This window comes from Panthera uncia, chromosome E1, assembly GCF_023721935.1.
Source record: "Panthera uncia isolate 11264 chromosome E1, Puncia_PCG_1.0, whole genome shotgun sequence".
NCBI lineage: Eukaryota > Metazoa > Chordata > Mammalia > Carnivora > Felidae > Panthera > Panthera uncia.
Genome location: NC_064814.1, coordinates 14,779,296 through 14,793,497, shown reverse-complemented (window position 1 = coordinate 14,793,497; position 14,202 = coordinate 14,779,296). Strand labels below are relative to the sequence as shown.

General features: G+C 50.3%; 1 protein-coding gene across 7 annotated transcripts in view; it reads right to left on the bottom strand.

Moving 5' to 3' along the window:
• MAPT (microtubule associated protein tau) overlaps positions 1–14,202 on the bottom strand; it is a 95,366-nt gene that overhangs the window by 41,400 nt on the left and 39,764 nt on the right. For 5 of the 7 annotated variants that reach the window (XM_049637611.1, XM_049637605.1, XM_049637607.1 and 2 more), the window contains exons 2-3: positions 4,503–4,661; positions 45–131 (exon numbers count right to left, since the gene is read on the bottom strand). In XM_049637611.1, coding sequence (XP_049493568.1) covers positions 45–131; positions 4,503–4,644 — 229 coding nt within the window. In that variant the 5' untranslated portion in view covers positions 4,645–4,661. The remainder of the gene's footprint in view (positions 1–44; positions 132–4,502; positions 4,662–14,202) is intronic. The other 2 variants (XM_049637608.1, XM_049637610.1) reach the window with 1 other exon arrangement.

The window sequence follows — 14,202 nt, the reverse complement described above, 5'->3', positions numbered from 1 at the left end:
GCACGGAGGAGCTGTCTCAGTGAGGCAAGGAGAGGAGGGCCCACCTTCTGCCGTCGGCGTGCTCTTAGCATCCGAGGTTTCAGAGCCCGGTTCCTCAGATCCATCATCAGCGGGGGTCTGCAGGGGAGACTCTGGAACATACACAATGAGCCCCTCAGAACGGCTGCCGCTCCCCACCCCTCCTTCCGCCTGCAGGAGGAAATGGGGAGCAGTGTCTTTCGGAGCCGAAAACCACCCAGCGCGGGACCCAGATGGATGGGGCGTGGCCACGTGATAAAGTCACAAGGGGGACCAACCCCACCCCCATCCCGACAGGACGGGTGTCCCCACAGCAGGGTCATCAGGCCAAGATGCAGGTGCTCGTTCCCGGACAAGAGGAGAAACTGCCTTTTAATCAGCCCGCGGTTTCAGCAGAGACTCGGCTCTCATGCCGACAAAAGGGCAGCCGACACTAGGAAGCCCGCTGCTGCGTCTTTCCTGACCGAGAGAGGCTCATGGGAGAGCGCAACCCTTCATCGACGACAGGTAGAACGCCTGGAAACCCACTCCGATCCAACTCCTTCCTCTGAAAAGGGCAGACGCAGTGCCTTCTAACTGGACGTCGGATCGTGTGTCTGGACTTCACCCAGCTCGTTTCCTAGAAAGATCTCCAAGTACTGACCAGCAGGACTGGAGTCGCACCTGAAACGTCAGCCACAGTTACCTACGGAGACAACTGCCCTTTCAGAATCCGAAGCCAAGGAGGCTCTGGTGGAGCCCGGGAAAGCCACTCCACCTGGGGGTGAGGGCAGGGTCTGCGGGGCTGCCCTGTGTACAAAGCAGAACCCCAAGACGAGAAAGGGCAAGCGGTGTGCCACTGCACTGAGAGATCCAACACCCACTGCTAAAATGCCGCCAATGGATACCCAGCCCTGGGGGCGACCATCCGGCCAAAGAAGGACTAATTCTAAACAGATTTCCAGCACACGCACAGCTCCCTGGTCCTGGGGCTTACACAAACCTGCAAACTGCCTCAAGAAGGCTTTGGACAAATGGCGAGAAAGCATCTGCAGACTGTGTGCTGGGTCTTGTTATTACTAACCAGGCTTGACTGTCAGAGCACAAGAGCATATGGAGAGCGCCCCAAGCATGCTTGTCCCCCTAGCAGCCCCTCCCCCACTCTGTCCTGGGGCCTGCCATCCTTATCATTTGAATTAGCCTTATTAAATTTCTTGGAGGGACAGAAAGAAGGAGGAAGAAGCCTTTTCCGAACGTCTTATCTGGAAGATCTAACAAGTTAACCCTTAAACACCTTTTAATTCCTTAGGGTGCATTCCTCTATCAGTTAACCACCTGTCACCTCACCCACCTGGAAGCTCTTGGCTGTATCCAGTCCTTGTCCAACTTTGAGCCTCCACATAGATACTCTTTGTTCTAGTATTTTCTACGTGGTTTCTTGTCATGATTCCAAATAGTCTGTCACGTATCTAAAATGTTGCTAGTAAAGTGACACAGCTTCTGCCAAGTTATACCGCTCACGCCCCATATAGAAATACCTCCTAAATCCTTAGAAGCAAGAACAAATTTGATGGGAGTGATGGAAATCTCTTAAGTATCACTTGCTTTCTTGGGAAGTATACTCTTTAGGTAAGCAAACTATCTACAAATGTTTCCCTTTCACAGCAGTGACAAAAAGGCTAGCAACTTAAAATCTGCACACACACACACACACACACACATATCATATATCATATATCATATATCATATATCATATATCATATATTTGTTTTAGCACAGAACTTCTGATCGTGTTTTATGTTAAAGAATTGAGCAGTTTTAGCAAACATACCTTAGACAACTCTGAGACACAAAATAACTTGTAAACTCGTTCTAACTTTACAAATTGAATTTCATTTCTCCCCCCAAAAATATGAATGGTAAAAAACACTTTTTTTTCCTTTTTTTTTTAACGAACTTTTTACTTAAGAACAGTTTTAGATTTATAGAAAAAAAAATTGCAAAGCTACTACAGAGAATATACCCCACACCAAGTTTCCCCAGTTATTAACATCCTATACTATTAGGTATATTTGTGGCAACACTGTATGTATTTTAAATTTAATTTTTAATACCAGCCTACCCTAAACAGAATGTCACTGGCGTAATTCACACCAAGCAGAATTCTAAGTTGGATTCCATCCATGAGGGTTTAATAACGGAAGTTCCAAGGGGACCTGACTGAGTGACAAGGGGCAAAACAGATGACAAGGAGCTAAAGACATCCCTCTGATGGGGCAGCACCGCATATCAGCCCTTGACCTCAGAGAGGAAACTCCGCTTGTCATCTGTCAACCGGGGAAAGTGACATCTGCCCTCAGCAGTTGTGAGCATTGCCTGAGACACTGGTGGTGAAGGCCTTTGCAATCCTAGAGTTCTAGAAAAATGCCCCAATTACCATTTTAAGGAAGTTCCCTTATAAGCAGGGTGGTCATAAACTTTATTACCCAAATTGGGACACTTGACTGTGGAAGCGGCAATGGTCATCATGACCCAGAACAGAGACTTGCACGTGGATGTGTGGGCTCAGGTCCTCAGAAGAAGGAGCTCTCAGGGCCCCAATGAGGGGGTCAAGGGGTCAGGGGATCAGGGGATCAGGGAACAAGGCAAATGCTGGCTCCCACCCCAAGCTGCCTCAGCCAGGTAGGGCTGCAGGGAGAAAGCAGAGTGCCACTAACCTTTGGGATCGAGGTCCTGGGGGCCAGTACCCTTCATTCCATATGGCTGGGGTCGGGGTGGGGAGAGAAAACGGAAAGGAGCTGTAGAGCCACGGGGGTGGAGGGGGACAGCAGGGGAAAGAAAATCAAGGCAAGAAGGGAAAGAGGGAAGGAGGAAAAGGAGACCGTGGGAGAGGAGGAGATGGGGTGCGGGGGTGGGGGGAACGGAGTCGGGGACAAAGGGAGGAAGGGCACCCAGCAGGACTCAAAGGAGAAAGCAGATTTCCTCACTGCCCTCCATGGGAGCTGCACCTTAGCAGCTCTGGCTGGAGCCAGGCTATGGCCTGGGAGAGGTAAGGACGAACATTTCTCACCACCATTTGGAGCCTGACACCCAGAGGGCAGATCTGGCCCCCTGGGACACTTGGCTGGTGTGGGTATTTCCCCCCACTCCCCTCCCCCAGCACCTGGGGCTGGGAGGCCCCAAGAAGGCCAGAGGGCAGCCTCTGAGCTCCCCAGGACAGTATATCCACTCTTCCTTTACCAGCCAGGAGCCCACCTGTCTGATTCCCAGGTTTCTCTGACTCCTACGCTCTCTGCTTCAACAGAGAGACAGAAGTCGCCTTTGAAACCAGGCCCCACAATGAGTCCTGCGAGCAGGGACTATCATTCCTCGTGCTCCCCCAACCCAGGGGTCCTCCTGGTGACCCTACCTCCTGCAGGGAACCTTCCCAGACAGATGCACCCAGAAGAGCACCCTTCCCACTTTGGAGCCCCACCGCCTCCAGCCACTGCTCCACACCTCAGGGTGCAAAGTATTTTTTATTATTTTTAGCACTGAAAGAGAATAGCAGGCTGTTTGCTATTTTGTCTCCTCAGGAATGGGTCTGGAGGGCAGGAATGGAGGTCTTCTTACACTGGGTATCACTTGGCAATGACAGAGAGGACAGCATGAGAAGCAGGAGAGAGGGCTTGGTGCCCTCCATGGGACTCCCCAAACTCCGTGGACATGAAACACAGGTGTTTGGTGGGGGAGAGGAGGAGGTCGAGAAAACTTGGCCCAAAGACTGTATTATAGAATATCTAGGGATTTAGGGGCGCCCGGGTGGCTCAGTCGGTTAAGGGCCCGGCTCAGGTCACGATCTCACAGTTCATCAGTTCAAGCCCTGTGTCGGGCTCTGCGCTGACAGCAAGGAGCCTGCGTGGCATTCTCTCCTTCTCCCTCTCTCTTTATGCCCCTCCCCGACTTGTGCACTCTTGCGCTCTCTCTCTGAAAATAAATAACTAAACTTAAAAATAAAACAAAGAATATTTAGAGGTTTAGAGGATCCAGTTTGTTAGTATAGGTACAGCAGGAATCTCAGCGCTGACCTTGCTGAAAGAGGGCCCAGACAGGCTCTTAAGGAGGAGATAAAAATAACATACAAAGCCCAGTATTTTTCATGTTCATGAATGCTGCTGATCTAAAGGTGAATAGATTGGGCTAAAGACTCAAGAGAGCACCGGGTATAAATCAGACTGACAGGCCCCTTGCAATCTTGGTCATGCCACTGTCCACACACGTGTCAGACTCTTCTTTGGAAGGGTACATTTTCAAACGGCCTCACATTTTGAGTTATCTTGGCCCTTTCAAATTATGAGGCTTCACTCTACTGACAACCCAACACAATCAAGTATTTAAAATTCCTTTCAAGAGCTTGTTGTTTCGGGCCAGCCCCTTCCTGACAAGCAGGTTGGCGGCCACCCACCCACGCCAACCCCGCCCCGCCCCCCAGGCACCTGTTGCGCATGCGTGGCTGCGCACTCACCTTTCAAGCCCTGGTCCACGTCACCCTCGTGGTCTTGCATTAGGGTGTAGCTCCCCTGAGAGGGGAGGTCTTTCCTCTCCCCCATCCCGTACGTCCCAGCGTGATCATCCATCACGGTGAAGTCCTGGCGGGGTTCAGCCATCCTGGGTCAAGGCCCACCTGGGGAAGGGAGATGGGAGGATGAGGGCGGGCAAGCTGAGCTGAGGGGTCGAAGCGCTAGGGGGATGGGGGTAGGGGCGGGGAGAGAGGGCCCACCTCCCGGGGCAGACAGATCTCCGCCCCCCACCCCCTCCCCGAGGGATGCCCAACCTCATCCGCCGCGCCCGTTACGCGTATGTCCACTTTTAATTCGCCTGCATCACATCAGTTCATACTCAGAACCACCAGGTGGGCAGGTTCCCGGGCCTGGCTCGTGATGCCCAGCACTCTTTCCACTTCATTAAAATACAAATGCTGCCCACTAGTAGCTTGCTTACTTATTTATTTTTCTTCCCATTAAAATGTAAGGCCCATCAGGAGAGGGGCGCCATCAGCAAGTGAGGAAAATGACGCACAGAGACGCAATGGGATCATTCCATCACGAGGCAACAGCGAGGCAAACCGACTCTTGACCCTTGTCCAGCCTCCCCCACCCGGAGGTCAGGGCTGGGCCTCCACTCACCTCAGGGTCCCCCACCAGACCTCTTGGGTGTGCGTTCTTGGGGGTCGGGCTCAGAAGTCCCTAACAGCACCATGCACACACATGCACACATCGCCCCCTAGAGCCCCAGCAGGAGACAGTACTTCACGTCCACAGAACCGCACTAGAAAGTCATTTGCTCATACTCTGTTCTCATCTTTATTGAGAATATTTAGTTCTTTATTTTAAAAGTAATTCATAACTGTGAATTCTAGATTTTTGAGTATGCCATTTTGTTCTGGTTCATCCATCCTACTTTGGCTTATTCCATTTTTTTTTTTTCATCTTTATCTCTGTAATTTGAGTCTCCTCTTTTTGTGATCTTCCTTTTAAACTTTTTATTTTTAGGTGATCTCTACGCTTAACATGGGGCTTGAATTCATGACTCCGAGATCAAGAGTCACATGCTCTAGTGACTGAGCCAGCCAGGTGCCCCGATATTGTTCTTTTAAATTACTTATGCTATTATTATTTTTTAAATGTTATTTATTTTGAGAGAGAGAGAGATAGTGCACAGCCCAAACTCACCAACCATGAGATCATGACCTGAGCCGAAGTCAGACTCTTAACCACTGAGCCACCCAGGTGCCCACAAAATGAATTCTTTAAAAAAAAAAAAAAAAAAAAAAAAGAATGAGCTTAGCAGGACCTCTGCTGGGGGTGGGGAGAGGGTGGGTGGCCTGGCCCCACTTAGGCAGCTACCTCCTGTAGAAAAGGGGCATCTTCAGTGGCTGCTCATATTTTAATGTTTATTGTGTATTTATTTTTGAGAGAGAGCGTGGGGGAGGGGCAGAGAGAGAGGGAGACAGTGGATCTGAAGCAGGCTTTGCGCTGACAGCAGAGAGCCCGATGCGGGGCTCAAACCCACGAACCGTCAGATAGTGAGCCATCATCGAGCTGAAGCCGGACACTCAACCGACTGAGCCACCCAGGTGCTCCTGTTGCTCATATTTTAAAATCACAGGTTTTAGAGAAAGCGGTTCTTTCAAAGGAGCCTGGGAGGCGTGAGACACCAGGGACCCACACGCACTATTAGCTCGCCACATTCAGCTCCTGGCTAAGTCGAGAAGTCCCAAAGCCCACCTTCCACTTATGCCCTGAACAGACGGGCTCGCTGACTAAAGTTCTCTTCTTCCAATAAATGGTACCGCCACACATCCCAGCCCTAAGACTTGCAGCCAAGGACAGCAGACTGAAAACACGAAAATAAGCACAACCCCCGAGGTGGGGACACAGCCCAGACGAGACATGATCACCACCCCACGGATCCCTGTAATCTAAGAGGGACACACAGACAGGAAAATAAACACACTGGGAGCTGTTTTCTTAAGGCTGCACTCTGCTTTCTTATTCTTCTAAATCAACCAATTCCCACCACCCCACCACCCCCACCCTCATTTCCTACCTCCTGTTTTCCCCGGCGGTGACTTAAAGGCAGTGGGGTGGGAGGTAGGGAAGAAATTGTAGGAAAGGCACAAAAGTTGAGTTAAACCTGGAAACTAAAAGGGGCCACTTTTTTTTTTTAAGTTGATTTATTTTGAGAGAGAGAGGGAGGCGCAGCAAGAGAAGGAGAAAGAGAATCCCAGAATCCCTGAATCCAATCAGGGCCGCGGTTACTCAGTCTTTTTTTTTTCTGTTTTCTTTTGATTGAGGAGAAAGTCACACAACAGAAAATTAACCATTATATATATATATATATATATATATATACTTTAATTTTTTTAATGTTTATTTTTAACAGAGAGAGAAACAGAATGCAAGCAGGGGAGGGACAGAGAGAGAGACACACACACACACACAGAATCCAAAGCAGGCTCCAGGCTCTGAGCTGTCAGCACAGAGCCCGACGCAGGGCTTGAGCTCACGAACCACAAGATCATGACCTGAGCCGAAGTCAGACGCTGAACCGACTGAGCCACCCAGGCGCCCCCCAAATTAACCATTTTAAAGTGAACAGTCCAGTGGCATTTAGTACATTCACAGTGTTGTGCAACCATCATCTCTTACTAGCTTGGAAACATTTTCATCACCCCAAAAAGAAACCCTGTGCCCACGAAGCGGTTTCTCTTGAACCCCCTACCCCCACCCCCTGCCAGGCACCAATCTGCTTTCTGTCTCCATGGATTACCCTTGTTGGATATTTCAGATAACTGAAATCATTTAATATGTGGCCTTTTGGTGACAGGTTTCTTCCACTTAGCCTAATGTTTTCAGGACGCCTTCATGTTGTGGCTCGTGCTGGGGCTTCATTCCTTAATAAGATTCCGTTGTACGGACATAACACATTGTGTTTACCCATTTATCCTTTGATGGATGCTTGCAGTCTTTTAATAAATTACAAGTTCGGAAACAAGCTAACATGGAATTTTTGTTGTGACTTTTATCGGATAATGGTGAAATTGGGGTGGAGGGAGGAGAAAGGTGTGGGCCGGAAGGGGGGATGGTAGAAGAAAGAGAAGGGCAGGGCCCCCCTGGCAATCTTCAACTTCTTCCTCATTTCACCAAGGCTGGGCCCCCATGGGGCACAGGGATGTGTAGGTGAGACCCCGGGTCCCTTTTGCTCCCAAAGAATGGGGCCTCCGCAGGCCGCAAGACGGAGCAAATTTTCTGCCCGGCAGAATTCACGTCTTCTATGCAGCTTACCTGAAGAGGTACCTTTGTTTTCTGAGCCTCCTAGGCTGCCCTTTGAGGTGTCCGGTGGTGGATGAGGGAACCCCAGGCACCTAGTCCAGATGAAAGGTGACCTCTGAAACGCTGCCAGGGGGCCCTGCTCACTATTTGGAGTTCATCTGCTGTCTTCCTGGACATTTCTCCATGACGACATCGAGGCTCGCTACAAATCTGAGAGGTGGGCAGGACCCAAATCCGAGACAGGTAAAGGGCCCCCAGAGACTAAATGACTTGCCCAAGACCACTGAGGCAGCCTGGGACCTTACTTAGATTCGAATACCGCTCCCTCAGCCCTGCTGCCCTCTGGGACGTGGACTCCTGGCAGTTCTGATGCCTCCTTCCGCTCCCCACCCAGGTCTTTCCTCCTGTACGGTTCCCCCGGGGGTCTGTAGGTTTCTTCTGACCTAGGGTAGTCTTTACCTGATGTAGAGGAGGACGAAATGGCCTTCCTGTGCCTACTGCCATCCTTCCTATGCTTCCTCATTTTCTTACCCACAGCAATGCAGTTTGGTTATCAGCAACTCAGGTTCTAGAAAGCTCCTTGGATAAGCCAGGGCCACACTGGACACCCTTGTGGCAGCTTTGGAGTATTAATAGCATCTATTTATGTGAGCCCTGTCTATAAGCCAGTCACAGGGGCTTCAGAGAGAGGGAGAGTTTCTCTGTAATACAGACACCTCATGAGAGGAATCATTGTCTCCACTCCCTGGATGAGGAAGCAGGCTCAGAGGTTCTGTAACCTGTTGAGGGTCACACAGCAAGCAAGGGGCAGAGCAGGGTCTGAACTTTGATCTTTTGATGATAAAGCCCATCTCGAGGCTACTATATCTTACTGGTTCCTACTGGTGCCTTCCCAACAGTCTAAGGAGCACAACCCTTTTCTCCTCCCCTCCAGGACTGGGCGAAATGACGCTGTCCAGGCTGGAGTAAGAGTGGAGGGCAGCCCTGGCTCTCCATGCTCAGGGCTGGCAGACTCACTACCCGATCCCAACCGAGCTTTGAGAGTCTGAATCTCACCTCCGCGAGCGCACCTCAAGGGCAGGGGTGTTTCAGGCCAAGCAGCAGCCTCGCTAGGGGGCAGCAGACGCCTGGCGGGCGGCGGGCTTCTCCCGGAGCAATGACCGCAGGCCCCGCCGGGGTGCCTGCCGTGACTCAGCGGAAAGCGGAATCGCCCGTCCTGTTCCCTGGCTCCGTTCAGACAAAGGGTGATAGCCCCTGGACCCCCTCGGCTTAAAAATCCCACACTGCCATTAGAGAGTGGTGACAATGCACAATTTTGCAAATATGCTGAAAACACTGAATTGTACGTTTTGAAGGGGGAATTTCACGGCGGCACCGTAGGTATTTCAATAAAGCTGCCATTAAAAAAAAACAAATACCCTAAATGGACCTCTTCTCTCAGATAGCTGAAAGATCAAGTAGAGATAATTTAGAATCTAAAAATAACCTTCCAGTGAACTTTGTTCCTCAAGGTTATTTTTGGCTCCTGCATCCCATTTTTCCTTTGCTCTGGTCCCTTTTTTGTACCATCAGGAAAGAGCCAGTGCACTAGGGTGGAAAACAGGATCCCTCATAATGACAGGAGCCGTGTTTCAAGTGTCTCCAGGTATTGACTTATTTAATTCATACACCTGTCTCTTATTACGCCTACTTCTGCAGATGGGGAAATTAAGGCACAGGGAGGTTGAGTAAGTTGCCTAAGGTCTCAGAGTAGGCATGTAATGGAGTCAGGGTTCAAAGCCCAGGTGGCCTGGCACGGAGTCTCACCTCCTTAAGCGGTCTGTTAACGGAGACTAAATCCAGCAGTGATTGAGATACCAGATTAGGAATACCAGGACACTCGCTCAACTAAATTAAACCTTTCACTTCCCTTGAAAATTGCCTCTTTAGAGGGGGTGCCTGGGTGGCTCAGTCAGTTAAGTGTCTGCCTCTCGATCTCGGCTCAGGTCACGATCTCACCGTTTGTGAGTTCAAGCCCTGCATCAGGCTGATAGCACATTGCCTGCTTGGAATTCTCTCTCCTTCTCTCCTTCTCTCTCTGTCCCTCCCCCTCCTGTGCTGTCTCTCAAAATAAATAAATAAGCTCTTAAAAATTAAAATAAACATTTTTTTTAAAAGAAAATTTCCTCTTTGCATTTACACTCTATTCTTTAGTGCTTATGGTCCAACTGTTTTACTTTAAGACAGAGATTAGTGAAAGGGCAATGCATCCCCATCTCATGGGTTGAGTGAGGTGAAGTCTGGGTCCCAGGTCATTAGGAAATCCCTCTACTCAGGAAGCAAGGAGCCAACTGTACCCAAAGGAAGAGAAAGAGTCTCAAGGGCTTGAATCAACGCGCCCTTCAGGCTGACTCCTGGCAACCATGATGCTTCAGAGGCCCTTCGCTAACAGCCAGTCCCAACTGTGAGGGTCTGAGGGGCCGCGTCTCCTTTTGTGTCGCCTTCACCTCCCCTGCCCCCCATGGGTGGTGCCCAGCACAGAGACAGGCACAGGGAAGTCCTCACTTGCAGGAGGGTAAGACGACATGGCTCCTCCCTCAGAGAAGCACTAAAATGTGAGCTCATGGTCACATCATAGCACAGCGTGCCACAGAATGTTCTAGAACCAAATTTGAACAATAGTAAAAAATACCCAGATTTTAAGCATAACTGCCAAATTAAGAGGAGAGAGGATAAAGGAGCTCACAGTGAGGGAAGACTTAGGTTGGTAAGAAGAAAATGGAATAATCCTGGGCGTCCATCCAAAGAGAACAATCAACAGTTGTATGAAAGCATGAATGAAGGCTGCTTTCTGGGGGGTGGTGGTGCTGCTGTGCACACACAATGTGTCATGGCTGATGTCAGCTGGCTAATGTCCACCATCGTAAGAAAATTCACAGATTGTGTCTGAGAGGACAATCTTAGTGTTAAGCTTAAGGCTTCTGTTTTATTTCATTTTATTTTGCTCACTAAAGCCTTCTCTCCTCCTTTGTAACGGCTGGTATAGTGAAATGGGGCTGTAACATCTGGCTGGGTGATGTGTCAGGCTTGGGTGGCCTTTGTTTACAGAAACGCAGTCTCTTTCCCTCCAACCCCCTTTCTGGTAAGTTTTCGATCAGCCTTCAATGAGGACAGTGCTGTCGTGTGACATCCCGATGGGTGGTAGAGACAGGCTGCTGAGCCTCTGTCCTGTTCAGGAACTGCCAATGTCCCTGGCCACCACTTTAATTCTACCTGAGATGAATCCCCTGAACTCAGAGCACCAAATGGATAAGGAAGAGTTTCTTCTGATGTCAGAGCCAAAAAAATCAGAGCAAAAAAATTGTTTTTCTTGGGAAAACCACTCAATCTTTAGAGAGAGAGAGAGGGAGAGAGAGAATGCATTGTTTTATAAAAGTGATTCATAGTCATCATTAAAAAGTTAAATACAAGAATGTAAAAGAATAAAGCAAAATAACCACTTTTAACATTGTTAGGGAACTTCCTTGCGGACACCTCTCCTGTGCATACATAGAATTTTCCCTAAATGAGACTATGCTCTATAGCCTATTTTATTCACTTAATATGCTGTATTAATAAGCTTTATTTCTGGTTGATCTTTAGTGGATATAATCTGTAGCATCACAGCTGTGTCTGCCTCCCAGCTCCAACAGGCAGCAAACAGTCTACAAACCAACACAAGATTACACTTAAAAAGTGCTGAGGCGGGGGAAACTTTGACCCCCCCCCCCACTTTTTTTAGCCATCCATAATCATCTCTTAGGAAGAAAGGGTATTTCTAGAGCCAGGCACTGTTTACACATTTTTATCTCATTTAATCCTCCCTACAACCTATGTGAAGTAGGGAACATTATTATCTTATCTCCCTTTTATGTATTGAGGCTCAGTTGCTCAGGCTGGGGAGTAGGGGAGGCCGCACGTGGCTTTGAATGTGTAGTCCTAGCCCTCACTGGGTGGGTGTGACATTGGGTGGGTCTCTGGAGACCTCCACCAGGAACCATGAAGCTCCACCGCACAGTCCTGATGTAGGAGGAACCGCCCCAACTACACCTTTGCGAGGTGCACGCGTCCAATCTTAGCTCCATTTTGCAGCTGGGGAAACTGAGACACAGAGAGGCTGAGGCTGAGGGACCTCCAATGGACCTAGAAATCGTGGCAGAGCTGGGGACAGAGTCTGGTGTGTGGCCATTTGCTGGAAAGCTCAGCTCAGGAATGGGAAGTCGGCTGGTATTGAGCACCAGAACTGACCCCAGGCAGGGTAGAGTGGCGTCTCAGACAGGAAGACGTGGCCACATCTGATGAATGGGACTCCTCAGTCAGGCTCTTGCCTCAGCAGCGCCTCGGGTGCCAGGAAGCCTCTCAGAGGCACCCTGGGGCCACGTGCCAAAGAGCATCATGGGTTCTGAAATGCACCTGCTGCACCATTAGCCATTACTGGCACTGATGGATGGCACTCTGGCTGCCCCTTTCTCAAGGCACTTTGAGAACACTGCCCGGCCTCACCCTCACAGCAGGGTTTGGGGAGGCAGCCTCCACCCTGCCCCCTCTACTCTAAGCCCAAATGTGAGCCTGGAGGATGCTTTGCTTCACCGCCCACCCTGGGGCTCTCCATGAAGCAAGGTCTCCCGATCTTAAGATGCTATCTTTGTGTCTCCCCGACAGGTGCACCTAGAGGCCGCTCAACCCCAACTCCTTTTGTGACACACACCGAGTCCAACCTGATCAGTTGAATGAATGGCTGGACTCCCTGAGCCCATGGCTTCTGAGATGCAGGCATCAGCTCCAATCTTCTTGAGGGACGCTTGTTCTCAGCTGAGAGCTCTCCATGGATTTGGGTGGAAAGGACACCTGGTGTGGAGTCAAAAGCCCTGGGTTCGAGGCTGAGTAGGGACCACTAGCTGGTTGACACTGGGCCAGTCATTTGCCCTCTCGGTACCACGGCTTCTTCATTTGGAACGTGGGTATGATGATACCTGTCTCACAGTGTGGCTGTGAAGGTCAATGGAAACATGCCTGAGAGAGAGCACTTTAGTGAACTGTTCTGGACTCATGTAAGATGCTGTTGTCATGACAGGTGAGTTATGAACAGGAGAAGGTACCTGAAGACGAGAAAGAGGAGGCTTAGCCTGAAGGGATAAGATAAGGGGCCAATGTGAGGGCCTTGGGCCGTGCCTCTGCCCTGAAGGAGGGGGAATAATGGCCCAAAGAGGGGAGAGGCAGTGTCGGAGCAGCCCGGGGAGAAGAGGAAGAACGAAGGAGGCCTTCCGGAAAGGTCTCAGAAGTGGTGGAGAGAAGGTAAATGTCAAAAGTAGAACGAGGGGGTCTGTGCCCCCCACTCCTCCCCGTGCAGGTGCCCCGACAATGACAGACAGGCTCAGAGAGGGCGTGCGAACCCTTCGGCACCAAGTCTCAGCTTGCTGGGAGCAGGGCCCAGGGGTGGGGTGGGAGGCCGGAGTTTGCCGGGACATTTCATTAGATGGGAGCCACAGAGGAGAAAGGGAGGCAAGAGAAGAATGAAGGAGGAAAGGCAGTCGTTTTTAAGATATTTTCATCTCTACTGCTTGAGTCTGAGGACATCTCTGAAAGACGCGGGGGAGAGGAAGGTGCCGGGAGGCTGTTGCTAATTAGCAGTTGTCCCTCAGTAATGAGCAGCCTGAGCTCAGCGCCGTCCCGGAAGGGCACAAGAACCACACGCTAGAAATGCCACACCTGGGCAGGCACGCCATCCCTGACTTCCTCCCTTGACAAAGGTGCCCTGACACGGCATCAGGGCCAGAGTCAACGACAGTGTGGTACAGGGGCGTCAAGCACAAGCACACACACTAGGGCCAGGCTGCCACTTACCAGCTGGGTGGCCTTGGATGAGTCACTCAACCTCTCAGAGCCTCCACTGCCTTGTCCATGAAATGTGGGGTTTAAGTGAGTTAATGTGTCAGGTGCTTAGGACCATCACTGGCTCCTGGACAACACTACGTAAGCTCCACCTGTGGTTATTATCATGACAACCTTATCACCCATTAATTTAGCCAAACCTTTCTGTATCCTGTTTGTATTTTCAGACTAAACAGTCTTCATAGGGCACAGAGCCCCACCCCACTTTAGATCTAACGACACGTGGTGCCCCTTGGCCCTCCCGATGCAGCCTCTGGCCAGCCAGGGCAGATGGCGTACCCAGTGAGATCATCCCCTGGTCCCGTGACGCCTGGAGACAGGGCCAAAATCATGTCCTGGAGCACCCTGCATGAAGCTGACTCCTTTGTAAGAGGGATGGGGGAGAGGAACACAGAGGCATGGAGAGAATTCCACCTTGTAATACCAAGTAAAAAAAAGTAGCTTTAGAAATGTGCTTGTGCAGAATTTTTACAAACAACA